Here is a 27639-nt window from a genome sequence, read left to right as displayed (position 1 = left end):
ATGTAATTTTAATATATGACAATGTCTGTGTTTAAGAACAAGAGGCAAACTATTGCAATAATTTTATAGAAGAAATAATCACTGACTTTCTTCTGAATGTAAATTTTATATGTAAATTTGTAAGTTGAACTTCAATATCACATTTCTTACTTCAGGAACTGCACCCAAATGCAGCACAAGGGGGAAACTCTCGGTACACAATGTCCCTGCGCTTCTCTTCCTGTACTTACGGTCTAATCCTCCAGTCTGTTCTGTACGTGGCAGCGGTTCCAAACGCATTCCCTCTGTACTCTTCATAACCCCGGGGGTGCCAAGTGGATTTTCGTCCACACAAGGAAGCGTGACAGTCTTCGTTTAAAGACTCCAGAGGTGTACAGAAGGTAGGCCTACAGTATTAGCTTATTTGCTGCCATACAAGCTTCTCTTTACATCATTTGAATCGCTGAGCATGTTCTGCCTCTAGAACATGCTGTGAAGGTTGTTCTGGGGTGTACAACAGGCGATGTTTCGGATTATTTTTGAACATTTCAGACCAAAAACCTTATGTGGTTCAAGTTCAACGAATACTTAATATGTAGTGATGTGTGTGTTTACTTCGGAGGAGTGTGTGGCGTCGTTAAATGAAACAGTGAAACTGTTGCGTTACAATGTTTCTTGGCAGACTGGAGGAAACTTTCAAAACTTTGCGCGAACTTTCTGACAAGTCCCCCTCTTTTCCCGTAGAGGGGGGACCGTTTCACACTGTCTCTCTCACACACGCTTTAATATGAAAAATTAGCACATGTTTTATTTATTGCATAATTTGGGAGTACAAGCAGACAAACTGGATCTTACAGAGCGACAAGAGTTGTAGGATTTTTCTAGAAGCAACTGACCGGAGCTGACGTCACCGGGTCTGCTCGGACCCAGGTGAAGAGATGATGAGGAAGGCTTTTTACCAAATCCAACATGCTCCAGGAAACTTTAAATATGTAATTTACTAAACACTCAGGTTATTCTTACATGCCAGATGAATTCTCCTGAGAAATGATAGCAGAACGTTTTTCTTCAGTGTCAAACCGGGCCAGAACATTTCCTAAGAGGTGGCCTGGAGGAGGAGGGGGTCGAACTGATAGCTTGGTGTGGCTCATCAAAATTAATATGTGGAGGTATTTTAAACAACCCCACTGCTGCTAGTTTGACTTTTCAAGAACCGGTTTATGGAAATACCACAAAAATCTGATATGGTTGAAAATGTTTTATTAACCCCCAAAATTTTAATTTATGTAATTTTTACTGATGCAGCAGGTCAACTGCGACTGCAGCAGGCCCAGCGAATGTGCAGAGTGAATTATTGATAAAAGCAGAGCTCACTCTCCATTCATTCAGTGTCATCCTTAAGATGTGCTGAGTGCAATTTGTATTCTGCACTGCATTATTGGGATTTAAATATTTTTATACCTTGATAGTATTTCTTTCATTTCCCAGTTTGGGAAATGAAATGCAGTTCGGACATGCTAGATATAAGAACCTGAATAGCTTGTAGATCAGTTTTTGTATAAGTTGTGAGTCAAATAAGGTACCAAGTAGCATTAAAAGGTAAGATACTGGCAGTTAGACAACGACGAGGACACCATGTTTTCTATGTGAAAAACCCCACACAGTTTTCATATATTCTTCTACCAAAAAGCTTCCGGTTCTTTAAAACAGTTATTCAGAAAATGTCTTTGGCACAGTCAGCTGATTAGTCAAATGTTTTACAGAATGACTGAAGAAAAAATAGAGTGAAAAAGTTATACAATTGGGTTTTCCCTTTCTATTAAATGTGTTTCGAGTTTATTGAGATTTTAATATCTGAACAAAGTAATCCAGCAAACCAGTAAAATGTCAAAGTTCTAACAGTTTTTGCTCGGATAGTCCCCCAGTCGTAGATCAAACTGTCTCTGTGTTGTAAAAAGCTCCATAAAAAGCCCAGGCTTTGCTCACTTTGAGTGCATGGTGTAATGTCATCAGAGCCCAGTTTCACTATAAAGGTCTGTGTGTTCAGGTAAGTGATTACAATGATTTTAATTGACTGTGGCAACCACTGGAACACACACATTATATGGAGGCAACAAAAGAAAAGATGACATCAATCTGTCAGCAGGGATTAGGCTGAAAGGCCGATGACATGCACACTCATACAGGGATCATTTAGAAATACAGCCTGCAGAGGGGATGAAATGCTACTGCTAACCTTAAAAATATTGAAGCACAGCATCAAATGTTTTTTGGCTTGATTTATATTTACTACTGCATCTTGTTATCAGTGTTGCCATGGCACAGGAAAGTGTGTACAACATGGCTGTGCTCATGTCCAGTTTGGTGACTAGATGTAAATTTAAACAAGATTTGAGTCTCCGATTTAATATTTTGACTTTGAGAACTTTCTGTAAACTGATATGAGATGAACAGATTTGAAACACTGATCTGAATGCCATTTGCATCAAAGTATAGCCAATTACTGTACTTTAGTCCACTATTTTTCTTGCCTTACTGTGTCCATTGGTCAGGAAATGCTCACTTCCTTTCTGGACAACGCAGTGTTTCTGCAACGTTCATTGCAAGATGACCTTATAACAAAGTAGATGTTCATGCAAAAGTTTAGTGGAGGTGAAAATCACAAGAGTTGTTTGTTTTCCCTGGACATTCAGGTATTTTTGACTGAGCTTTTCCATCCATCCATCCATCCATCTTCTTCCGCTTATCCGGGGTCGGGTCGCGGGGGTAGCAGCGTCAGAAGGGAGGCCCAGACTTCCTTCTCCCCAGCTACTTCCACCAGCTCCTGACTGAGAACCGGAGCTTTTATTTCTTTTATTTTGTTATTTATAATGTATTTTGATTAGGTTTTAGTGGGCAGTTGACACCTTCCCTGATTTGTTCCCTCCATTTTGTGCTTTTTTCTTACTCAATGTAGTTTTCTAGTTTTTTCTAAACCTGAAGATGAAAAACTGTACATATGAATAATTTGATGACCAATGGTGGTTGAAAAGTCTTAAAAAACCCCCAGTATTTATTCAATATAAGCTCAGTGACTGGTCAAGTAAAACACCATTGAAAATTATGATTTTGGGATAAAAAAAGGGAATAAATCTGACATAATTTCATACAGTTATTTCCCTTTGCAGTCTGGTATAACATAGACAAAACTACAAAGTACAAAGCACAATTTGGAAGTCTGAAGAATAAATTGAGATTTTTGAAACTAATCTAAATTCAATAGGATTGTTTTTTTTTTTTCAGAATTGTGGTGAAAATGAAATGCTAAGAAAGGTTTAAATCTGAAACTGTGTCATCATGTTTACAGTATCAACATGTCTGCTGTCCTGAAGTACATGCATTCATTTCACACAGGATTCTGTGTGGGCATATGTGTGTGTGTGTGTGTGCGTGTGTGTGTGTGTGTGTGTGTGTGTGCGCGTGCGTGTGCGTGTGTGTGTGTGCGTGCTCAGGAGTCCAGTGGTGTGATTACCATCAGTCAGGAGAGAAGCTGCTCTTTATCACTCTTTGTTTACACTCAGTGATGGGAAATTGCAGCATCATTTCTCTCTTGGAGGATGAACGTTGTCTTCAGTTTCAACTACTGAATTATTCGGAGTGTGATGTAAATTCCTAAAATTGCAGAAAGGTGAAGGAAATGTTGGCTTGGTGTTCTCTTATATCAGACATTAGATCTGTTTAATGTTCTCTTTTGACCCACGTTTTAGTCTTTTACTGGGAGGCAGTAGATTAAGGGTTTATCCTCTGATGTTATTTCCAGCTGCTACAGAGACAGCGATCATGTTCTTTCTGTGTTTGCTGCAGATGTTGAAATGTTTACTGTTGGAATAAATATTTGTTCTTCAGATTCTGTCCGCTCAGCCCTTATGTCAGCCGCTTCGCCCTTGTCGTCCTGATAGAGCAGGAATCCAGCAGGTTGTTCAGGGAAATCACTGTTTTTACACTCAGAACGTTTTTCGGTTTATTCTTAAGGGAACACGTGTGAAACATTAACATCCAGTCTGACTTACGACATGGAAAAACATTTTCTCAATGTGTGACTCATTGTTAAAAATAGAGGCCAAGTACAACTGGTTGAAAATAAAGCCAACCGTGTCTGTTTATCTTATCTACCTCTCTACCTATTGCTATTCCTGACAATTTACAGAAATGTCAGGAAGGAGTTGGAACCCAGAAGTATCTGGAACGCCAGTTTGCTTCAGGAATGTGACCATGGGTGTTTCTGCGTGCAGCAACAGGCGAGACTATGTTTGAGCTGAGTAATCATTCTGGGTGTAAATTACCGATGGCAGGGGGGGGTTTGGTCACTTCTTTTCCATTTTAGGACTGTGGTAATAATGACCTGGGCCTGCACTATTTAGATGAACCAGTCAAGTTAAACGCATTTAAAAGATGGAAACTCTGTTGTAGCTCTAATTTTTTTAAGTTTCATAAAATCATCTTAGCTGTTATGAAGGACATCAGTCATTTATGTGTAAACTGCAGCAATATTTGTAGAATATGACACATTTTTGGGTTTCATTAGCTGTTAGCTACTATTATAAAAACATCACTGTGTAATTAATTAATCTCTGAATTAGTGAAATTCTGTTGGTGAAACTGATGATCTTTCTGCACTCTGGCTTTATTTTTGTGTTGTTGCAAAATGCACAAAGCAAATAAAGCTTTAGAAGTCAAACAATTAAATTGTATTTCGAAACTTGATATAAAGCACATGTGCAGCTCTTCATGCTGGAGAAGATAGGGTCTTTCAAAAAAGAGAGTAAAAATGTCTAGATATTTGAGTTTTAGTCCTTCATTGGCTCCAAGAGGCTGTGGCACATTCCATTATAATAACTATAATTGTAGAGACATTTAAAGTAGAAGAAGGCAGTAATGAACTCTTTCTCTGCACCGGCATAAATAGAGTTTATGTTAGCCTTTATTTAAGTCTATCAGAGACTTTTCTTATCTACTTCCAGTTCCTGATTATTCTTTTGTATGGCTTTCAGGAAAATGCTTATTTTTGTCACTCTGTGAAAAGGGATGTAAAGTTGTTTCCTTTTACAAAAGAACTGATAGTACCTGCAATTTCATTTAGGAAGCACCTTATATGTGCTGTCTTTTTAAAAATATGTTCCTCAAATCACTGTTTTTTCTTTACGGATTAACTTGCAACATTCTGGCTGCAAAATGTAAGTGCTTCATGTTATCTTAGCAGATGAATTGTTTGTAAAATGGCTGCTGTTAAAAGAAAGGAGCAACATTATTCTGCTTCTTGTTTTTGTTTTTCTCAAATCCTTGATTATAGAGTTGAGCAGACAGTGTGTGGCGGTGTTTGGCAGTAACAGTGTGTACGTGTTGGGATGGTTGATGCAGTCAACCCTGAGATCCAATTGAGACCAAAACAAAGACACTTGTAGTGACTTTCACAAGGAAAACTTCTCTGTCTTCTGCTCCATGAACAAAGAGCTCAGACAGATCATTTTCCTTTTGGCCCAGAAAACAGTTGAAGCTTCTAAAAACATTTAAAACAAAGAAACGCTGAATTTTTCTGCAGCTTTTGTACTGAAACTCAACTATTTGCTTGGTTTAATCTTCCTCTTATCACTTTTCATCCATATTCCAGATGTGGAAATTGGAATGAGGTTGGACCTTTTTTATGGTCTGTTCTAGTTTATTGCAAAGTTTGAATTTTATCATAAACATTATCAACAGCCATCTGGTGGCCATATTAAGAAATGTGGCCACTTTATCTTTTAATCCATGTTAAAAGATAAAGTAAAGCTTTAATAAAAAGCAATAAAAACTTCCACAGACATTTCTGTACATGATCCAGGTAAAAAGTGAAATGAGGAAATTTACTAACATGTTTCACATTCAGCTCTCCTGCAGATGAAACAAGTTTTTATTTGGAAGTATTTTAAGAGTTATTTTGTTTCTTGGTAATTTGATGCAGAACTGGACATATAAACTGTGTTGATACAGAAACACAACATCCTTAACTTATATTTTAAAATCATAATTGTAACATTTTAAAAAGGTAAAAATCTATGTAATTTTTAACTATAATGTGTTTTTTTTTGTCAGTCTTCTCAATATAATATGCTCTGTTTCTGTTATTAAAGGTTACCAAAGTGGACAAAATGAGGAACCATGTGTTTTGTATCTCCTGGGTTTTGCTGTGCTGCTGCTGGTCTACACGTGGGGACATCTTTACCTCTATTGGTAGGTTAAAAATTAACTTATTTCTTTGTTTTAAAATGCTATTTTTAATTTTTTTTCCTTGATTTGCTTGCAAATACCTTGTCACTCTCTACATGTTGAAGAATATCAAGTTATGAGGACATACACATTGCAATAAAATTTACATAAGTTCTACTCCCATATAGCAACAATATCCAAATTATAATATTACCAAAACTCATATAAAGCTATCCCCTCTTCACAGCAGTAACAGTTATTTAATCTCTTAGGACAGTGGTCCCCAACCACCGGTCCGTGGACCGATTGGTACCGGGCCGCGCAAGAATTAATTAAATAAGTCCGTTCTATGTATTGAGTCTGGAGGAGCTTTTATTTTGAAAATCCTAAACCGGATGCTGTCGGTTACGTCTTGCGCGCCAACAGGCAGCAGAATGAGAAAGAAACAACGGCATCGGTCTCGATCCTCACAACGCAGCACGCCCAATCCCCCTGTCCGCGAAGGGTTGACCGGTCCGCTGTACTAAAAAGGTTTTGGACCACTGTCTTAGGGTGATTATAAAATATGAAGAGAATAAATAAAATGAGACCAAGATCTTATGCCAAACAATATGCCATGAATTTAACATCCTTCATCCCAATAAACATTTACATTCATTGCATTCGCAATCTTTAGCTTGATAGATTATTTATGCTTATCTGAATATTTGAACACTTATTTGCATATATGACATAATAAATACATTCTTATTATTCACTGGTCATCAACACCTGTAGTCATCTAACTCAAAGCTTCAAGACAGGTTTGCTGCGATCAGGTCTTTTGCTGCCGGTTCCCATCACCTGGATTTGCTGCTAATTTTTCGCTTTTGGTATAAATACTGCTACGTGATCTGGCAAAATGATCTGGCAGTAAATTCACCTAATTTAGACATAAATTTCAAAAATATTTGCAGGCACAATACAGCAGCTATTCAGTCAGAAGGACAACTGAAAAACTTGCAATCAGTAAAATCATATTTAACCAGTGTTGTAGAAAGTACTAAAAAAATGTACTTAAGTAAAAGTACAAATACATGGACAAAAATGTACTCTAGTAAAAGTAAAAGTACTACATTAACATTTTTACATGAGTAAAAGTAAAAAAGTACTGGCTTTTAAAAATACTTAAGTATTAAAAGTAAAAGTACGGCTCTCAGTGAGGCTTCAGTCCTGTAGGACTTAGTAAAAATCCGTCCAGAAGAATCGGATTGTTCATCACTATCACTATATAGCAGACTTTGGTCACAGCGTTGTCCCATATATGCGACACCTAAAACAACACTTCCACACAATAATTAAACGTATGACTGACAACGTTTTTTCATCGCAGAAGCACCATATGTGTCTCTGTACAGCTAGTTTTGCTAACATCACGTCCACTTAGCTTACCTTCCTTTAAGCTTCCTTTCCAAGTGACGCTAAAAGTTGGACGAAGTTTCCACCGCCAAATCTTATGATTTATGTAGCGAAATTCTATTATTGACGATTAGACACAATCATCTCCCGCTTAGAGGAAACCACTGCGCATGTCTGGGAGCTCCGCGTGCGACTGAAAGGAGGAGGCGATGGGTGACGACAGTAATTAGTAGGTCACGTTAGTGCTTGGATTTACAGCGCCTTGTTAAGTCCCTGAACTTCATATTTTAATGGGAAAAAAAGCGCAATGCGACTTGGATGTAACGAGTAACGCGACGGTTTTGTAGAAATGTAGTAAGTAGAAAGTACAGATACTGTAAAATGTAGTGGAGTAAAAGTTGAAAGTATTCATTATTAAATATACTTAAGTAAAGTACAGATACACGAAGATTGTACTTAAGTACAGTAACGAAGTACATGTACTTCGTTACTTCACAACACTGCTTACAGTACTTAGAGGAACTTGAAATTCCATCAAATTTAAGGCTGCTAGCATCCAAACTACCTTATAAACTGCGAGAAAGATGGCGAACCACAGCTTATGAAATACAACAGAGAACTGGCAGGAGAGTGAGATTTAAACATCTTGTCGAGTTTGTGGAAAACTATGCTAATATGCTTTTGGATCCTTTGTTTGGAGACCTTCAAGACCAAACAACAATCAAAAAAACATTCCCAAGAGGCAAAGGTGAGCTAAAATCAACAAGAGGTAAAAACAGCAGCTTTGCAACATCAATATCTACAGAGAAAACAGGATGTTTTGCCTCCACCACCTCCTGAAACGATAACCAGTCCCATCATCCATCACTGTGGATTTTGTGAGGGAAAACACAACTTAACTGACTGTTCGCGTTTTAAAACAGAGTCACATGATACTAAAGTTGAATTTTTGAGAAGTCATGGATATTGCTTTGGTTGCCTACTAAAAGGTCATTTAAGCAAAAATTGTAAGAGGAGATTAATGTGTCAAGTTTGTCGAATGAGACATCCAACAGTACTTCATATTAAAAGTGCAAAAGTTGTGCAGCAGGACAGTCAAATTGAGACTGAAGTAATTTCCATAAGCAGTGCTCTTGTTTCAGCAGGTGATGCAACCAGGGCCGGGAGAGAATGTGCACTTTCAATTGTTCCCGTCCGAGTTAAGGTGGCAAACGGGGACAAATATATTCAGACCTATGCTTTCCTTGACCCGGGCAGCACGGCAACATTTTGTACTGAAAGATTGATGAACCGACTAAGTTTGAAAGGACGCAAAACTGAGATACTTCTGCGAACAATGGGACAGGAAAAGCCTGCAGGAACCTATGAGGTTAGAGGACTAGAGGTGGGAGACTTGGAGGGCTGCACATACTTGGACTTGCCAAAGGTTTACACACAGGATAAAATACCTGTCTCAAAAGAAAACATAATCACACAAGCTGATCTGGAGATGTGGCCTCATCTCAAGGGTGTCCATTTAAAGAAAATTGAGGCAGACATTGAACTACTCATTGGAACTGATGTTCCTCGAGCATTAGAGCCATGGAGAATAATAAACAGTCATGATAACGGACCGTATGCAATGGAAACAGTGCTTGGATGGGTGGTAACTGGACCACTTGGTGTTGATAGTACCACAGAATATTTTGGGCCTATTGCAGTGTCAAGTATAATTTCGGTTACTGATTTGAAGGATTTACTCATCAGACAATATAACCAGGATTTCTCTGAGAACTTGTATGAGGAGAAAAATGAGATGTCTGTTGAGGATAAGTGTTTTATGGAGATTGCTTCTGGCTCATTGTATATTAAAGATGGACACTATCACCTACCACTTCCTTTCAGAAATAAAGACAAAGTTATGCCTGATATCTATAAAGTGGTTAAGGAACGCACACTGCACCTTATGAAAAGGTTTAAGATGGATATGTTGTATGCAGAAGAATACACATCCTTCATGGAGGATATTTTGAAAAAGGGCTATGCAGAAAAGGTTCATTAGAGCAGCTTTGCAGGGAGGATGGACATGTCTGGTACATTCCGCATCATGGTGTTTACCATAAGCGAAAGCGCAAACTGAGGGTGGTGTTTGATTGTACATCCTCAAACCAAGGAACTTCTCTGAACAAGGAGTTGCTCCAAGGTCCCGATTTAACAAACACCCTTATTGGGGTACTGTTAAGGTTTCGCCAAGAACCAATTGCAGTAATGGCAGATATTGAGGCAATGTTTTATCAAGTTTATGTGGATGAAAAGGACAGTATGTATATATATGTATATGTATACATATATACATATGTTTATATGTATATATGTATACGTATATACATATGTATATATGTATATGTATATATGTATACGTATATATGTATATATGTATACGTATATACATATGTATATATATATGTATATATATATACATATGTATATATATATACATATGTGTATATGTATATATATATACATATGTGTATATGTATATATATATACATATGTGTATATATGTATACGTATATACATATGTATATATATACATATGTGTATATGTATATATATATACATATGTGTATATGTATATATATATACATATGTGTATATGTATATATATATACATATGTGTATATGTATATTAATATTATTATTTATTATCATTGTTATAAACAAGTTAAAATTTTCTTCCTTAGCCAATTCATTATCAAATTTGCACAAAATCTTTTTGGACTGATGGAGGAAGCCTGAGAAAGTTCCTGAAACAAACAAAGGAGATGATTGTTGATTTCAGGAGGAACAGGATTAGATCAAAGTTTGTTTCCATCATGGGAGTAGAAGTGAAGGTGGTTGAGGAATATAACCACCTCAATGTTCATCTGGACCACAGACGGGACTGGAGACGCAACAGGGAAGCGTCTATGAGAAGGAACAGAGCAGACTGGAGTCCTGGAGGAAGCTAAGGTCCTTCAAGATGCTGCAGACCTTCTATAATCTGTTGTTGAGAGCGCCATCTGTTGGGGCAGCAGCATCAGCGCCAGGGACCTAAAAATGCTCAACAGCCTGGTAAAGAAGATTGGTTCTGTTCTGGTTCTGTTCTGGGAAACCTCTGGAGATGGTCATGCAGAGAAGGATTCTTCATAGGATCAAGAAAATTAGGGACAATCCTGATCATCCTCTTCATCCGATTGTCTTGGATTGTCTTGTTCTCAATGGCTCTTTGAAGAATCCTGATGAACATTCAATTTTCTTTGGGATCAATAAAGTAATTTTAAACTGAATCAGGAAATTTAATGACAACTGGTGAATACCTTCCTCCAGTTGTCATTAAATTTAAAGCAAAGCATCCAATTCTTGGCATGGTACTGCCAACACATAAATCAATCCACAGACACAAATTAGAAAAAAATATAAGAATGAAAAATCACAAATCCAAAAAATAACCAGCAGCAGGCAAAATAAGCACAAAATTAACAATAATATCTCCCACTTAGATATATTCTTACATATATTTACACAAATAGATATATAGTTTTGGTTATTAAACAGATTTTCTCTCTCTTTTAAAATAATCTCCACAGACTCAGAAACGGTTTCTGCCTTGATTTCAGCGACATCTTCTAATGATTCTGCTCTCCCTCTGCTTTGGAGAGGGAGAGCAGGGTAAGACGTTACACTTGCCGTTTTCTTCTCATAAATGTAAACAAATCCCGTTTCACAAATTACTTTCTTGCAGTCGCCACCTGGAGTTATAACAAGGTCATCATCAGCCATGAATATCTGTTGTCCCCGGATCAGGAAGGTGTAGAAGTGTGTCAGCTTCGAATTACTGCAGATGATGGAAGAAAGATGGTATGTCTGATTTCCACCTTTTCCGGGGACGTCAAGCGTTGCACTTGGAGCCAGTATTGGATTCCAAGCCCTGGCCGACAGTTGCCGGAACAGGACAATCACTTCATTATTGCCTAGAAAGTTTTTTCTGTTAAATACCCTTTTGCAGACTGAACAGCGAGTTTCCCCACAAAAATCCAACCAACAGTTAAACAGAGAAGTGAAGCTCTCTGCACGTAGTGAAGGCAGAGCAACGAGGGGGCTGCTCTTCAAGAGTCCAATAAGATCTCTCTTACACTTCATGCAGGTCTTCTCTCCTGTCATTAGCATTTTCATGTTTCTATCACTTGAGTTTAGCCAGGTTAAAATAACTTCCAATAAGTACGAAATGTGATAGTCTTTACCCAAGTCAGACCACAGTTCATTTTCTCTCAGTTCCATCTGAACTCGGGCCATTTCCAGTGGGGTAAAATATTTTCCCGGATTGTGAACGGCTGTAGAGATGAGACTGGCACATAATGGTGTGGCTGATGATGCCTCAGAAAACTTCTTGGGATTTTGAAAAATGCACTTTCTGGTAAAATTCAAATTCAATATGCCTTGAAAACTGGCGTTCATCCAACCATTTTTGCAAAGGTTGGAAAACTTACAAATATTGTCAATGTTGCCTTCTTGGTTTTTGTTGATTTGGTTATTTAAAACATCTGTTTCTGAGAGAAGCTGCTCATCTACAAAGCAAACATCCCCGGCCGGGGAAGTTGGTTCTATTGAATGATTGGTGAAATCGTTTCCTACATCAGCTTTCTCTTCATTGGTGCTGTCTTCAATTTTCTTGTTCTTCAAAGCAAGACAGTTTTCAGACTCAACTGTCTCAGTTTCAACGCAAACTTCTGCAGCCGCAGAAGTTTGATCCTTGGGAAAATTAAAGAAATCATTTCCTGCTACAGTGGTCTGAAGGGCACTCTCATCATTGGTACTTTCTTCAAATGCCGTCTTCATCAAAACAGAAGTAGAGCTTTCCGACTCAACTGTCTCTGTATGAAAGCAATCCTCCCCAGCCGGGGAGGTTTGCTTCTCTGTTGGATAAGGCTTGAAGACAGATGCATCATATCCAGATAAAGTGCCCTCATCCTGAGAGCAACTTTTCTCTACCTCCCCAGCCGGGGAGGTTTGCTTCTCTGTTGGACAAGAGTTGAAGACAGATGCATCATATCCAGATAAAGTGCCCTCATCCAGAGAGCAATCTCTACCTCCCAGCCGGGGAGGTTTGCTTCTCTGTTGGACAAGAGTTGAAGACAGATGCATCATATCCAGATAAAGTGCCCTCATCCTGAGAGCAACTTTTCTCTACCTCCCCAGCCGGGGAGGTTTGCTTCTCTGTTGGACAAGAGTTGAAGACAGATGCATCATATCCAGATAAAGTGCCCTCATCCTGAGAGCAACTTTTCTCTACCTCCCCAGCCGGGGAGGTTTGCTTCTGAGTTGGAGATGGAAGGAAGAGAAATGCATCAAAAGCATCGTATTGAGGAAAATTGCTTTCGTCTTGAGTGATACTTTTCTCTACCTCCCCAGCCGGGGAGGTTTGCTTCTCAGTTGGAGAAGGATTGTAGAGAAATGCATCAAAAGCATCGTATTGAGGAAAAGTGCTCTCATCTTGAGCACTACGTTGTTCTAAACCGCTTCCAGGAAGTAGTTTGTCAAAAACTCTCTTCATACTGGTGGTTACTAAATATCCAAGGCCAAAACCAAGGGGAAAACACACGTTGACCAAAATCTCTGCCATCCTGAAAATTCTTGCGAGAAACAATGTTGAGGTTCGAAGAGCTGCTTGGATATGAACTGAGGTCTTGCAACACAAGCATTCATAACCTCAGATGTTCTTTGATCTAGAACCGCATGTCATAGATGAGGTCATAACTACAATGAGGTCACTGGGGGAATGTCTTGTTTCTTCTTGTTGCTATGGAAACGGTCAGATCATTTCTGCTTGAGCCAAACTATTGCCCCTCTGCAATGGCGTCACTTAATGGTTCGAGGAGCCATGATGAGAAGTGAGGGACGGGAGTATTGAACTGAGCAACTGAAGTTGTTTTACAAAGTTGTTAGGAGTCGGCGTGTTTTTTTTATTTAAAATAAATGTATTAATAAACTTTCTTTGATAATCAGTACTGCAAGCTTCTCATCTGGCCTCTCTCTCTGCATATATATATATATACCATATACCATACCATGGTATTGTATATATATATATACCATACCATATATATATATATATATATATATATATATATATATATATATATATATATATATATATGGTTTATTATTGTCATATATAGTCTTACAGTTCGATCTCCTCCCTGTTCATTGAGTCTTCATTCCAATAAATGAGCCCCTCAACTGTGAAATCACCCATAAAGTAAATTTCCAGGCCTTATCTGTGAATTCACTGCTGTGTGAGAAGCAGTGGGCCGAGAACACAACCTTGAGGTTTCCCAGTTATCCGTATTGGGCTGACTGTGGTCTCTCAATCTAGAAATTTAAAATTCAGATTAAAGTTTTCTGTTATTTCTTTATAATAGCTGTTGAAAAATGTTAATGTTAAACATTGAGCATGGCAATCTTTTTAAATGTCCCTTTTCACAATACACACATTGAGTACAGTCTTATTGTGATAACAAAGAAGTTGCAATATATTTTTTCCCAGCCCTACTCAAAAGTAATCTGGTTAGAAAAGTTAAAGTGCGCAGAAGTACTTTAAAATCTGTATCTATATTCACCCAGCACGTGGCAATTAACTAAATTTAGATGTTTAGCTTAAACTGGATTTAGGTTATTTTTCGCTTTTTTGGCCTAAAATATATTGTGGAAAGATTGAGGTGGCAATTATAATTATTAATAACTTAAATATTTAATCGAGAACACTTTTGGGAAAAAAGAAGCGATTATTTTAGGAATATACGTGAACGTTGACGATCCCATTGCGACCCGTGTGCGCAGAAGACGAACGTTAATGACGTCACACGGGGGCGCACTGTTTACGGAAGTAATAATGGATGCCGCCACGTATGGGTCGATCTTAAAGTTGTTGAGCAACGATAGCCGACAGTATCGTCTCAGAAATCACAAGACGAAGGAAGCTAACAAAAAGAAAGCTAAGCGAATAGAAATGGCGTTTTGTGGAGCATTGACTGCAACTTCAGTAGAGAAGTCAGTTTTAATGCGTAATTGGAACCAAGACAGTGTCTTCTTTCATCATTTCTTTATTTACAGCTATAAACATACATCTATTCTTGGACAGAGCAACCCTGATTTTCATCATGCAGACACAGTTTAGTTTTCTTTATATATATATATATATATATATATATATATATATATATATATATATATATATATATATATATAGAATTAAACTCTACTTTTACTTATTAAATAAACTCATTTAATAGTAGGTCGTCAGGCAGATTATCTATCTCATGTTATTACATAGGGAAAGTTTTAATACATATGTAAAATCTGTTTTTATTTTAAGTTACCTGTTGCAGCTTTAAGCAGATGTTCGGTGTGAGAGTTCACTGCTGGTGGAACGGCGCTCCGTCTGTGAAATATTACTACCTGTAGTGTGTAATCAGTCGATTAGGATCGGTGGCCGATCGATTGGACACCTCTACTTCCAGTTGATCAGCTATCTGTGGATAAATCTTAGATTTAAACATAAATCAGAAACATTCATGCGACTTGTTTCTGCATGATTACTGTCTCTATGAATGCTACTGTACAACTAAACAAATATTAAGGCCATTCTTAAAGATAGAATATTATCCATACTACAAAAGGCACAATACCTTATGCCTTTTGTTTTATATCAATAAAATGGTGATATCTGCTTCATTAAAGAACAGGCTACTTGGTTCACACTTCCATTCTGCCTGTTTATAATAGAGTCATGTAACAAAAATGTTGTACATTGTGCATTACATTTGCTGTTTCCTCATTGATTTGTGTTTGATGTTTTTGCCTATGTGCGTTCTGCCTTTCTAAATTAGCTGAATGACTCTGAAATGCACTCTGTATTCCTCAACAGTTTATGGATTGGTTTTCAGTTGTGGTTTGGTCAATGCTGCACTATCACTGCTCCAGAGTATGGAACTGAGGATTCATTTAATTCCACTCAGATATACAAGGAGAAATCCATGTTAAAAGATAAAGTAAAGCTTTAATAAAAAAACAGAGTAATGACGGTACCTTTATCTGTTGAAACACTTTACTAATCAAGATTATGTATACATCTTTGTCTCTGCAGGACAAATGACTGATCTAATCCACACAGAAAAGGAGCTGGTCCAGTCTCTGAGAGAATACATCAAAGCAGAGGAGTCTAAACTGGCTGCGGTCAAAAGGTACTTTAAAAAAACCCTGTGACTTTGAGTGGTCACTATTTTTAAATTAAGTATTGTTTTATACAGTTTTGTCTAAGTTTACAACCCTTAAACTTTACCACATTGTTTATGATCCAACCACAGACCTCAGTTTATTGTAATGAGGCTTTTCCTGGGTAGACTAACATAGCTTTATTGTGAAGAAAAAAATAAAATGAAACATAAAAACATTTGTATTTGCGTTCAGTCCTCTTTACTTTGATACCAATTAAAGGAATTTAGCCCAACCAGACACCTTTACTAAACCGCCAAGGTTTTAAATAATTCAGTCTAAACTAACTACAGCTGTCCTGCGAAGGCTTCAGTCTATGGAGGCATATTTGTGCCATTTTTACATGTCTGATTCATGATGATATGGCAGCAAGACGCCGCTTCTCTGAATCTGTTTCACATGTTTAAAGTGAAGATTTTAAACTTTTAAAATTGTTTTAACAGATCAAGTAAAAACAGTTACTCTAAATTAATTAATCTGTTTTTTTCTCAATAATATTGTGATGTTTATTCTGTGAACACCGGGGACATGAGGAGTGTTGCTTGCAAACATTCCCTACAACATGAGGCCCCCTCTGTTATTGATGGAAATATTCCATATTCAACCAATAGGAAAGTGCATTTTATTGCTAAGTTACGAAGGAAAGTTGTGTGAGTAACGGCGTGAACAGAGAGTAATGCTGGAACAAAGCAAAACGAACCTGATGGTGGGAGACAGCATTCATACTCAACATGTTTCTGACATTCAGTTTGTAATTAGTTCACTGCTTTTTGTTTTGGATGTTAGAAATGATGCAAAAACTGAATTACAGCAGGCATAGTTTATATACTGGCTCCATTTTGAGCTGGAATGTGAAGAGAGAGGCGATGAGGAATTTGACGACATGGTGGATCGATCATTTATTTTAGAAAGTAAGAAAGAGAAGCCTGAAGAGGAAGATGAGGTTCTTGTAGGGAGGCAGGTGGCTGCCAGGTCCAGATCACCACTGGGTCAGGCAGCGGTGCCGCTGTGCAGCCTGGAACATGCTAACAGTGTGGCAGGAACAAAAACAAGCAGTTCTGGTGAACACCTGGAATCCTGGGATGAATCCAGGTAGACAAATATTCATCCCAAAATCAGCAAAAAGGCATTAAAAACAAGTTATTACATAGAAGAGATACATAGTACATGTACATGTTTTTGTCCCTTAATTTTCTTAGAGATAAACTTATACAATTGTGTTGTTTGCTATATTTGTACATATGTTTTAGACATTTTAGAGTATGCATTTTAAACTAGGGAAGTGATTTGTTTCCATACTCACATGAAAGTAAGTGAGTTTTACAGTGAGAAAATAAAAGTTTTTTCCAACTGGAATTTTATGTTTTTATGTGACGTGGCATCAAACATGCAAGTACTATATCTAAATGATCAAAAATAATTATTAATTCACATAGTTATGGTTGTGAAGAAAAAGGGTTTTAACCAGGCAGTATAAAGGTGAAATTAAAATGAGTCATATATCAGCTGGACCCAGAGAGTTATTCAACAAACCTATGAAAAATAGGAATCACAGTTGTGAAAGGTTTGTTGTCAGTGTGTTTGTTGAAGTAGAGATGGTTTCTGTTTCTGTTTACTAGCTGGGCTAGCAAACTCGATGCTCTCACAAGATTATCCACTTCGGACCCTGAGGGCTACCTGGCCCACCCAGTGAACGCCTACAAACTGATGAAGAGGCTCAACACTGAGTGGTCTGAACTGGAGAGCCTGGTGCTTCAGAATCCCTCCGATGGTAAGGAGCTGCCTCTGCTCATGTGACACAGTTAACCAACAATTCCTTTTTAGATTATTGGACTTAATCATCTTTAATTTATTGCAGCCACATCTGAATCCAATATTTCTGCTTTCTGACATAATCTTTTCCATTTCATGTGCAAAACAGCATTTGCTTGCTTTGATGTTGCCTGATAGAAAGACAGAGTGGAGCTGCAAACTGGAAAAATCCAGAAGGATGTAAGCAGAGCCACCCCAGCCTTGGCTGCAGACTGGAAATATCTGCTGTGCAGCTTTGCTCAAAAGTTTCTTTCCCCAATGAACAGTTGAAGTTGTTTTGACTGCAGCTGTTCCTCATCTGAGCATACTTTGGCCATGTTCTCACATTGGGTGTGTGTGCATGTTAGGACACAGGCCCTTATCTGTGTGAGACACTGAAACAGAGCTTACAAATGAATCTGTTGACGTGGCTGCTCAGCTAATAGGCTGGATGCAAATCCTGCAAATGTCACCACTTGGTACCAAATATCTTTTAGTTTGGCGTGTGATCTTTTAAGTTATCTGACATCCATGTTTTGTCCTGAGCAAAACACATGTATGTATGTAAATTTTACTTACTAGTTGAAAAGCAAGTTAGGTAAAGTAAAAATGCGTGCTACCAGATCTAGTTAAAGATTAAGCTAAATAGAGAGCTGCATCTTAATCCATTAGAATTCAGTTGGAATTGAAAGTAAGTATAATACATAGATTTCTGCTGATTTTGAGAATCCATCACAACTATTAACAGTCCAACAATTTGGTTTCTCAGAAAATGCAAATATTACCAGACCTCTAGCAACTTGCATTATGTTCTGCACTCTTCCTTCATATGAAAAGATGACTTTTGATCTCTGAGCAACCATCCAGGCTTTTTTCTCCCACGTATAAACCTTCCGAAATTCTCACTGACTAGTTTGGTCCATGTCGTAGAAGCATCTGTATGCGATGACTGGGCCGAGTCCAGCTGCAGTTCATGTGTTGTGAATCAGCCCCAAACTTTTCAGTTGGTTTTGATTCACCATCCCCAGCACTGAGGTTGTGGTTGCTGCTGCTTTTTCCTACAGCTAAACTTCCAGTTTATTTGCTTGGATACTGCTCTCTGTGAGCAGCTAGCTCCTTTAGCTCTGAGGTTGTGTGGCTTACCCCAACTGTTACCAAATGGGTGACATACCTTGAGCAGTCCTCTCTGTGGTTCCCCATTCATGTATGAAATCACTTTTTTTGCTCCGTCCTATTCTGCATTTGGGTTTTCAGCAGCTGTGATCCATAACAAAAATACATGCTCTTAATATGTCAATAAATTTGTAATTAATTTGAGCAGTTTTCCCTTTTCACTCAAGCATCTGAAATAAATAAACTGATGATTTTTTATTCATTCAGATTCACTTGGACAGTAATGGAACAGTCATTGTGGTGCATAGCTGGACTAAACCCTCAATACTTTAGGCTTCTGCTAATAGTTTCACAAATAAGTTGTAGATAATTTAGTTTACTGTTAACCTCCTTTTATTATTCACCCACATGTGTCATCAGAGCAGGTAGAACCGGGCACTGATCTGCTCCACGTTGTGTGTGTTAGAGGACTGTCTAAGAGGTGAAAATGATTTCAGTTGGGTTCAATCTTCTCGAGATTCATGTGTAGCTCTGGTTTTGAACTCGCTGCTCCACAGATGAGCTTAGCAATATACAAGCCAGCTGGGAAAGTTAATGCAGGAGTGGCAGCCGCATCATACTTCTCCCATTACATACTGGATTTATAAACCCTGGACTGCAGGAGGCAAACAAGAAGTACTGCAGCTTTTATGGACTCATTTTAAGTTATTGTTATTGTTATAATTTTTTTTCTTTCAGTAAGTTGTGATTTTTTTTACAGCCATGCTGTTTTCACAGGTTTCATCGGCAACATTTCCGTACACAGGCAGTACTTTCCTGATGCGGAGGATGAGACCGGTGCTGCCAAGGCTCTGATGCGTCTTCAGGACACATATCAACTGGATTCAGAAGCGTTCTCCAAAGGAAAACTGCCAGGTAATTAAATAGCTGGAAACGGTTGTGTAACAGTGTGTATTTGTGTCTGTAAATGTTGTTTCTTTATTGGTGTTTTCACCGTCCAAATCTCCTCAGTCTATGATTAGTTACTGGTGCTTTGAAAATGAGCTGTAGCCAGAAAATGCAGAACAGTTTGAAGTAGAAGGAGGACACAGAAACAACAGCTGGCCAACTAAACCATATTCTTTTTATTTTAAAACCTTTCTGTAGAGGATTATGGGGATGCAAACACAGTAGATTCATGCAATTTGACTGCAGAAAGAGGTGACCCACCTTTAAATGCTCACTTGTTGCCATGGTTACTTGCATTTATCTTGCTGTTTTAATGTTACCTAGCATGAGAGAGTACTACAACTGTTAGTCACAGCATGATAAAAAAAGTTAAGCTGCCAAACTGACATTAATGACCAAAAGTGACCATTAATGAGTCAAAGGCATAACATGCAGATGAGTTGAATAACATTAAGGAAATGGCTCAAACGTCATTTCCTTATTCCAGATATCACCCAGTACAGTAGCAATATTAAAACAGTTTTGTTGATGGTAAGATTATCAGAGAAAGGTCGAGTCCCCCTTAATGAGACAAACATATCTATGGTGAGAAAAAGTTCTCCTAAAATATAAGTTTTCATAAAAAAAATAAATGCCAGAATTTATATTTAGTGCAGCCATCAGCTGAAATTAAAAGTGCAGGAGGTTGAACCAGAACTATTATGAAGTACAAAGAGACAGAGGTAAAAATCAAACCTCTGACATCTGCAGATGCTCCAAAGCTGCATGTGGAAGTAGCAGCTGGTGGAGAGAGGTCATCTGTTCTGACAGCGAGTTGTAAATGATTTTATTAGCCTAATTGTAAATAGTTTAATTAGTTAGAATCATGTATTCTTGTCAGCTTGTCAGAGGGACTAATAATCCCTCTTTTTCTTATTCAGTACAAATAAAATCACTTCAGAGAAAACATGAAGTTAGAGAAGTCAGGAAAGTAGATGAAAACAGGCCTGAATAAGCTGTTATTCTAAGTATTTCTAAAAATACCTTTTGACATTTTAACAGCTTTAATGAATTCTCCTCCAGGTGTTCACTCTAACGCTGTCCTGACTGTGGATGATTGCTTCGACATGGGAAAGACGGCCTACAACGACGCAGACTATTACCATGCCGTTCTGTGGTTTCAGCAGGCGCTGAAACAGCTGGACGACGGAGAGGAAGCTGTGGTCACCAAGGCAGAGATCCTGGACTACCTCAGCTACTCTGTTTACCAAATGGGTGACATACCTCGAGCCATCGAGCTCACGCGCCGCCTTGTGGCCATCGGTAAGTCGTGAGAACAATAAACCAATTCAGCCACCATAACGTAAAGATAGGTCTTTTTAATCCTAAATCACAAACCACTCTGTGATCAGAATGGTGGTTTAGATTCATGCTGGTGCAGCAGGGTGTTGTCTAGGCTTTGTGACTGTTTGTGGTTTAAACTGTTATTTCTGCCATGTAGGCTCTTTGGACAGCTGAAGGCCATTCACTTAGAGCTGTGGTGTCCTTGGTTACGCATTGGGTGAAAGGAATTGACTAGAGTAGATGCAGACGTACTTGGGGCCAGAAACTAGAGCAAAAATAACTCGGTGAACATTTAATTTCCCTGGACAGCTCACACACAGAAAACTGTCAGTTTTTCCCCTTAGCATTTGCTTTCAGTGCATTTCATTCCGATTAGCAGAAAGTAAAACATTGCAGTTTTATTGTTAATAAGCATTAGGCCAGATCTGATGGTGAGGGACTCCAGTCTCTTTTCTTACCATCATTATTGATGCATAAACCATCAGTGGGATAATTATATTAATTCCTGCATTATTGGGAGTTAACCATTCATCTCTAACCTGACTAATTGGTTCTTCTGCCAAACATTTTATTAGGAGACCATGGAAATCCATATACATATGAAAACAAACACTTCAACATGGATTAGACTGTGGATTAATAATGTCTTGTTTTTAAACATTTCATATGTAAAATGAAAGAAACTAAATAGTTTAGAATGACAGCTGGAAAGAGGCACCAGACATGGACCGGCAGATACAAACGATGAATGGATGATTAGTGCCCCCTGCTGGCCATTGGAGCACTGTACAAGACATATTTACAATGTTTTACTGTAGACATACAGTGGGCCACAGACTCATGGTAAGCTTAACTATTTTATACTTTAAGGTGAACATAAATAATGAGGCAGTGGAAAATTTAGTGTGGAAAAGTCTGAAATATTCAGATGAATAATGTTTCACGTGTTGGAAGTGAAATCTTGTTCTGCCGTTTCTTTTGCCCCATCATGAACCCTGTGTAGAGAACCGCTTCTGGTCTTAATGCAGCCAATGTTTCTGTAAGAATACTTAGTTAAACTCTACCAAGAATTGTAATAGATTTACCTTGACATCATCTAGACCTAGGACATAACAGCAATAATTGTAGATGAACTTAACATTAACCCTTTTGAGAAGTTATTTGGTTATTCTGACATAAATTAACTTCATGTTTAGGTCACTATTTTACTATATAATACTACCCATAGTTATGTACAAGGGTCTGCCAGAATGCTGTTATACCATTTGCTCTCCTTTTAATTTGATACAGATTTAATGTATTTCCCATAAATACCACAAGAGGGCAGATTAGTCCTTTCAGGTAACTTTCAAATCTGCAGAAATAAAAGTAATAAAGTTTGATAAAGTATTCATCAGTAAATTTAAAAGTTGATCAAAAGGACTAAAGTATTCTAGTGGTTAGCCTGATTGTAAGATCTGACCATTTTCCTGCTTGCTTTATATTTTAAAGTTCCTGGATGTATGAAAAGTTCTCATAATCTATGCAGTTTTTATTATTAGCATTTCTCTCTTGATATTTTGTTAAATAATAATCTAAAGCGAATTACATCTAAAGAGATTAAGTTTCATTTTTGATCATCTACACCATACAGAGTTTAATGAAATAAACTCACTTCACAAAAAATATGAAAACAACCTGTCCCCTTTTTTCATCTAAATCTTGCATTTAACAATGTCAGATTGTTGGCTTCCCTTTGTTTCAGAAGACATAATGGAAGTTGAAAAACCTAAATTAGTCAGATTGGCAGGTTTTCTGATTGCTTATTGAGATGCTAACAATGCATCTCTTCTCCACTGACAGACCCCAGCCATGAGAGGGCAGGAGGAAACCTGCGTTACTTTGAGCGGCTGCTGTCCAAACAGCTCAGTGAGATGAACCAGGTTTACCAGCCGGCCTCTGAGGAGCCCATCCAGCTGGGGACTTACACCCGACCGAAAGACCATCTGCCAGAGAGGGAGTCCTACGAGGCTTTGTGCAGAGGAGAGGGGCTCCAGATGGTGAGATTTGGACTTTTCATGACGTCTTTATCGGAGTCACAGGTGGGCACAGCGTTAAGACAAGTAATTACAGTCTCCCTGAAACAATAATTCAATAATATAAATAAAATAATAACTGTCAACACATGGATGAGACCCACTTTTTTTGTTCATCATCCGATGAGGATGTTGTCATGACTTTACTATAGTTTTTTACACCTGTTTCAGGTTAATTGTTACTTGTGACTTTGAAGACATACAAGGTCTTTAAGTGTTACTCTCTATGTCTTTATGCAGACCAAATTTAGACAAGTAAAAGTCTGCTCCAGCATTTCCTGTCTGCCATTTTCTTCTAATAAGTTCTGAACTGAACGATTTTTTTTCAGTCTTTTGACAGACTGAAAAGGTTTGTGAACACTAAATAACTTTCTGATTTGTGCCAACTAATATTTTTCTTTGTTTTGTTGGTGAACCACTTGAAAGGAGAACTGCAAAATTCTTGATTTCTTATAATTAACTAAATAATTAAAGTGGTGGATTCATTTGTTTAAATATTAAAAATATTAAACCTATTCCTCTTTGCCAAATATCAGTATTTTGTTGTATGGACTGACATCTCATTTACCTGCTGTCTGGTGTAATCACATCCCCAATTCTCAGTCTTTGTGCCTCTTTTGAGTCATAGTGAAATTTAAAATTAAGAGAGAATAAAGAAGTATGAAGAGTTTGAGAATATTTCTGCTGTTTTTAAACATTCAGGTAAAATTAGCTCCACAATAAAGATGGCAATCCCAAATTAAAATGCTAAATATTATTAGTAAAATTCACTTTTCAAACCTGCTAAATTGATATCATACTAACTTACTCATTTTAAACTGTTTCGTATTCACACAAATCAATTATGCAAAATTATTTGCACATTTCGTCTGAAAAATAAACACAAATCATGACAAAATCATTGTTTTACTGGAATATTTTCAGTAAAGTGCAGAAACACAGTTAAATTATATTCCTCAACATAACATTAGAGGTGATTTTATATGGTTAGATTTAGTTTTTTGCATTTCTCCCAGAATGAAGCGAGGAGGAGTCGTTTGTTTTGCCGCTACCAAGATGGCCGTGGGAACCCTCGTCTCCTGCTGAAGCCGATGAAGGAAGAGGACGAGTGGGACAGCCCCCACATTGTTCGCTACCTGGAGATGCTGTCAGATGAAGAAATTGAAAAAATCAAAGAGCTGGCTAAACCCAGGGTGAGATGAACAATAATGAATTAAAACTACAGATTTTCTCCGACTTTGCTTCCATAAAAGTCGGATATCATTTGTCAGCATTTCACCCTGTAGTTGCATGGAAGGCGACCTGCAGATGTTGATCTTATCTGTTGAAGGAATTGTTTAAATCACTATAGCCTTTTCTGTAAACAGGAAATAAATAAATATAAATAATTTGGTAACTTGACATTACAAAGAGCCATAGTTTACAGATTATTCCTCAGTCAGATTAATTAAAAGCTCTGTTTTTTTCTTCAGGAGAACAAATGTTTTCATGCCTCAGATTAAAACAAACATTTCAACTTTAAAGAGTGGAATTGTAATCAGATAAACAATTGTGCAACAGCCTGTGATTTTCCTAATTATCTCTAGTGATGCATGAGTCCTTTACCTCAACAAAAAAATGTCTTTGTGCCCTTGATCCAGAGCACAATCATCCTGCATTGACAAAAGGATGGTGATACACTTGTGAATTGAAGAAAACTGAAGTTTCAGGGTGTTGAAGATCAAAAAACATTAATTACCTATTTGCATTTCTTTATATTATCAAGTTATGTTATGTTTATGGGACTTTTTAAAAAAGTAATTTAATGGTTTCAGAGTTGGATGGATTCATTGTCATGTGAATGAGATGAAAATCAACATGCAACCTTAAACCAGTGTGGAAACAAATGAACCAGTAGATGAGTTCCTCTATTCTAATGTTTATTTTGTGCTTTTTGTGGTTTTTTAAGCTTGCCAGAGCTACTGTTCGTGATCCCAAAACAGGAGTTCTGACTACAGCCAACTACAGAGTGTCAAAAAGGTCAGTAATGTAGAATCCATGTGTTCCCTTATGATGGTTTTACTCTCTAAAATGTGTCCATGACATTCTGTTCTTACTCATTGTTACTGCATATCTGCTTGTGGCCACTATAAAATGCAACCTTTTATGTAGCAAACAAACGATGTTAAACTTTCAGAGTCACAACGAAACACATCAAACGTTTGAGCCAACTGTTACATCGTGGCTCAGATTAACTTGCTTCAATAATAATTAATCTGATTTCATGCTGGTTTGCGGCTCTGACACCAAAAATTACTGAGAATTTATGTGAGAATCATGAATATTTATTACCAGCATAAACTGCCGACCTTTAATAGATTGTGATGGATAAATTGCTTGGAAAAATAAAATTCTTTGAGAGATAGGTGAAACAGAGCAGTTTGAAACAAATGCAAAGAATGAAAGCAAGTGAATATTGAGTCCAATAGAGCAGAGGTAGTACATGGATAATAATATGAAGTCTGAATATGATGAGGATATAAAACAAAAAGAACTAGTTCAAAAAGACACAAACGATGTGATAAAAAACATCAGTAAAATATAGGAGTGGAATTCAAACTCAATACATCTGGGGTTATTTAGAAATCAAATAAATTGCTGTTTTGATGTAAATGTCTTGGCTCGGTTACACCAGATTATTTTCTGGCATCATAGAATCTGGCATCTGGCTTTGTCAGGCTTGTGATTTTTTGGGTCCAGAACCAGGAATGGGTTCTGACTAATGTCACAAAACACTCCTACTCCACAGCCATGAAACCTAAACTGGCTTCGCTTTGTCTGACAGCAGAGTTAGAATACAGTCAAAACCAGACAAAATAACTAACCAGGCACTTTACCAACCTGTATTTAAATAAGTGGATTGTAATTTATTTTAGAGTAAAGTTATATAACAAGGTAAAGATTGATCCAGACATGCATTAATCCATGTTATTTGTTTACAAAGGTTAACAGTTGAAATAAACTTGGATAAGCAGTCCACTAAGTTTTAACTGTGTCTGCATACATTTTGTGTTTCTGTGTTCAGTGCATGGTTGGAGGGAGAGGAGGACCCTGTGATCGAAAGAGTTAATCAGAGAATAGAAGACATCACTGGCCTCACGGTACAAACTGCAGAGTTACTTCAGGTAATTGTCCTTTATTATCACTTATCACTTCTTATTTTCTGTTATTTAACTTTCTATAAATGGCTTGTCAGGTTGCAAACTATGGAGTTGGAGGACAATACGAGCCACATTTTGACTTCTCAAGGGTGAGTTTCATTTTTAGTGATGTTTGGTGGAATCTGAAAATTGCAAAATTGTTCTCATAATAATTTCTTTCAGATTTAGTTTAATCTCCATTGTATTACACACTGCTTAAAAAGTAAAGGGAACACCTAAACAAAACAAAGTAACTCCAAATCAGTCACACCTTTAGGTAATAACACTTATTGTGAATCAGTTTCACCTGCTGTTGTGCAAATGTAAAACCCAACAGGTAGAAATGAGAAACGATTAGCAAGAACACCCCCATAAGAGTGATTCTGCAGGCGGTGACACAGATTATTTCTCTGTTCTCGTTCTTTCTGGTTGAACTTTTAGTCACTTTCATTTTCACTGAGCACATGAGACAGAGTCTGGAAACACTGTGGAGAACAATATGCTGCCTGCAACATCCTCCAGCTTGACTGGTGTGGTGGTGGGTCAGTCATGGTGTGGGGAGGCATTTCTTTGGATCACTGCACAGCCCTTCATGTGCTGGCCAGAGGTACAGGGATGAAATCCTCAGACTTATTGTGAGACCATATTCTGGTGCTGTGTGCTCTGGGTTCTTATGTGTGACCCCGCTAGGCCTCATGTGGCTGAAGTGTGTCAGCAGTTCCTGCATGATGAGGGCATTGATCTTATGGGCTGACCTGCCCGTTCCTCAGACCTGATCCAGTTCTGCACATCTGTGACATCATGTTTAGTCAATCCACCAACACCACATCTCACCGCAGACGGTTCAGGAGTAACTGAGACTCTAATCCAGGACTGGGAAAAAATCCCTCAGGAGAAAATCCATCTCCTCATCAGGAGAAAATCCTGGTGTTGTCAGGAGGTTACAGACACATTTAGTCATTTAGACTGAGGAATGTTCACTGACGTTGCATCAGCCTGTCATGTTATTTTCCACTTTCATATTGAGTAGGAATCCAAATGCAGATCTCCACAGTGAAATAATTATAATTTATATTGAGGATTTTTGTTATTTTCATCTTAATCAAATCCACGGTGTTAATAATAAAATATTTCAATGAGAACATTTAATTAATTGAGATCTAGGATGTGTTATTTTATTGTTCTTTTTAATTTATGAGCATTATATTATATTATATTACATTATACTATAGACCTTTACAGCGTTCAGATCAGGGAATATTCAAGTCACAATTATGCACCATTTTATTTTGGTCAACTATATGAATTACATGGTAAGT

General features: G+C 37.6%; 1 protein-coding gene across 2 annotated transcripts in view; it reads left to right on the top strand.

Annotated features, from left to right (window-relative positions):
• The first annotated feature begins 218 nt into the window (after window positions 1-218).
• The window catches only part of p4ha2 (procollagen-proline, 2-oxoglutarate 4-dioxygenase (proline 4-hydroxylase), alpha polypeptide 2), a 33991-nt gene continuing 6570 nt past the window's right edge, over window positions 219-27639 (top strand). Inside the window, exons 1-11 of one of the 2 annotated variants that reach the window (XM_044140347.1) lie at window positions 219-380; window positions 6126-6225; window positions 15764-15860; window positions 17511-17662; window positions 19573-19710; window positions 20806-21045; window positions 22909-23105; window positions 24158-24334; window positions 25090-25160; window positions 26206-26305; window positions 26377-26430. In XM_044140347.1, the coding sequence (XP_043996282.1) occupies window positions 6144-6225; window positions 15764-15860; window positions 17511-17662; window positions 19573-19710; window positions 20806-21045; window positions 22909-23105; window positions 24158-24334; window positions 25090-25160; window positions 26206-26305; window positions 26377-26430 (1308 nt within the window). In that variant the 5' untranslated portion in view covers window positions 219-380; window positions 6126-6143. The remainder of the gene's footprint in view (window positions 381-6125; window positions 6226-15763; window positions 15861-17510; window positions 17663-19572; window positions 19711-20805; window positions 21046-22908; window positions 23106-24157; window positions 24335-25089; window positions 25161-26205; window positions 26306-26376; window positions 26431-27639) is intronic. The other variant, XM_044140348.1, reaches the window with a different exon arrangement.

The sequence above is a fragment of the Gambusia affinis genome, linkage group LG15 (assembly GCF_019740435.1).
Source record: "Gambusia affinis linkage group LG15, SWU_Gaff_1.0, whole genome shotgun sequence".
NCBI lineage: Eukaryota > Metazoa > Chordata > Actinopteri > Cyprinodontiformes > Poeciliidae > Gambusia > Gambusia affinis.
The sequence above is the reverse complement of the archived record's forward strand: the minus strand, read 5'-3'. Positions and strand labels throughout refer to the sequence as shown.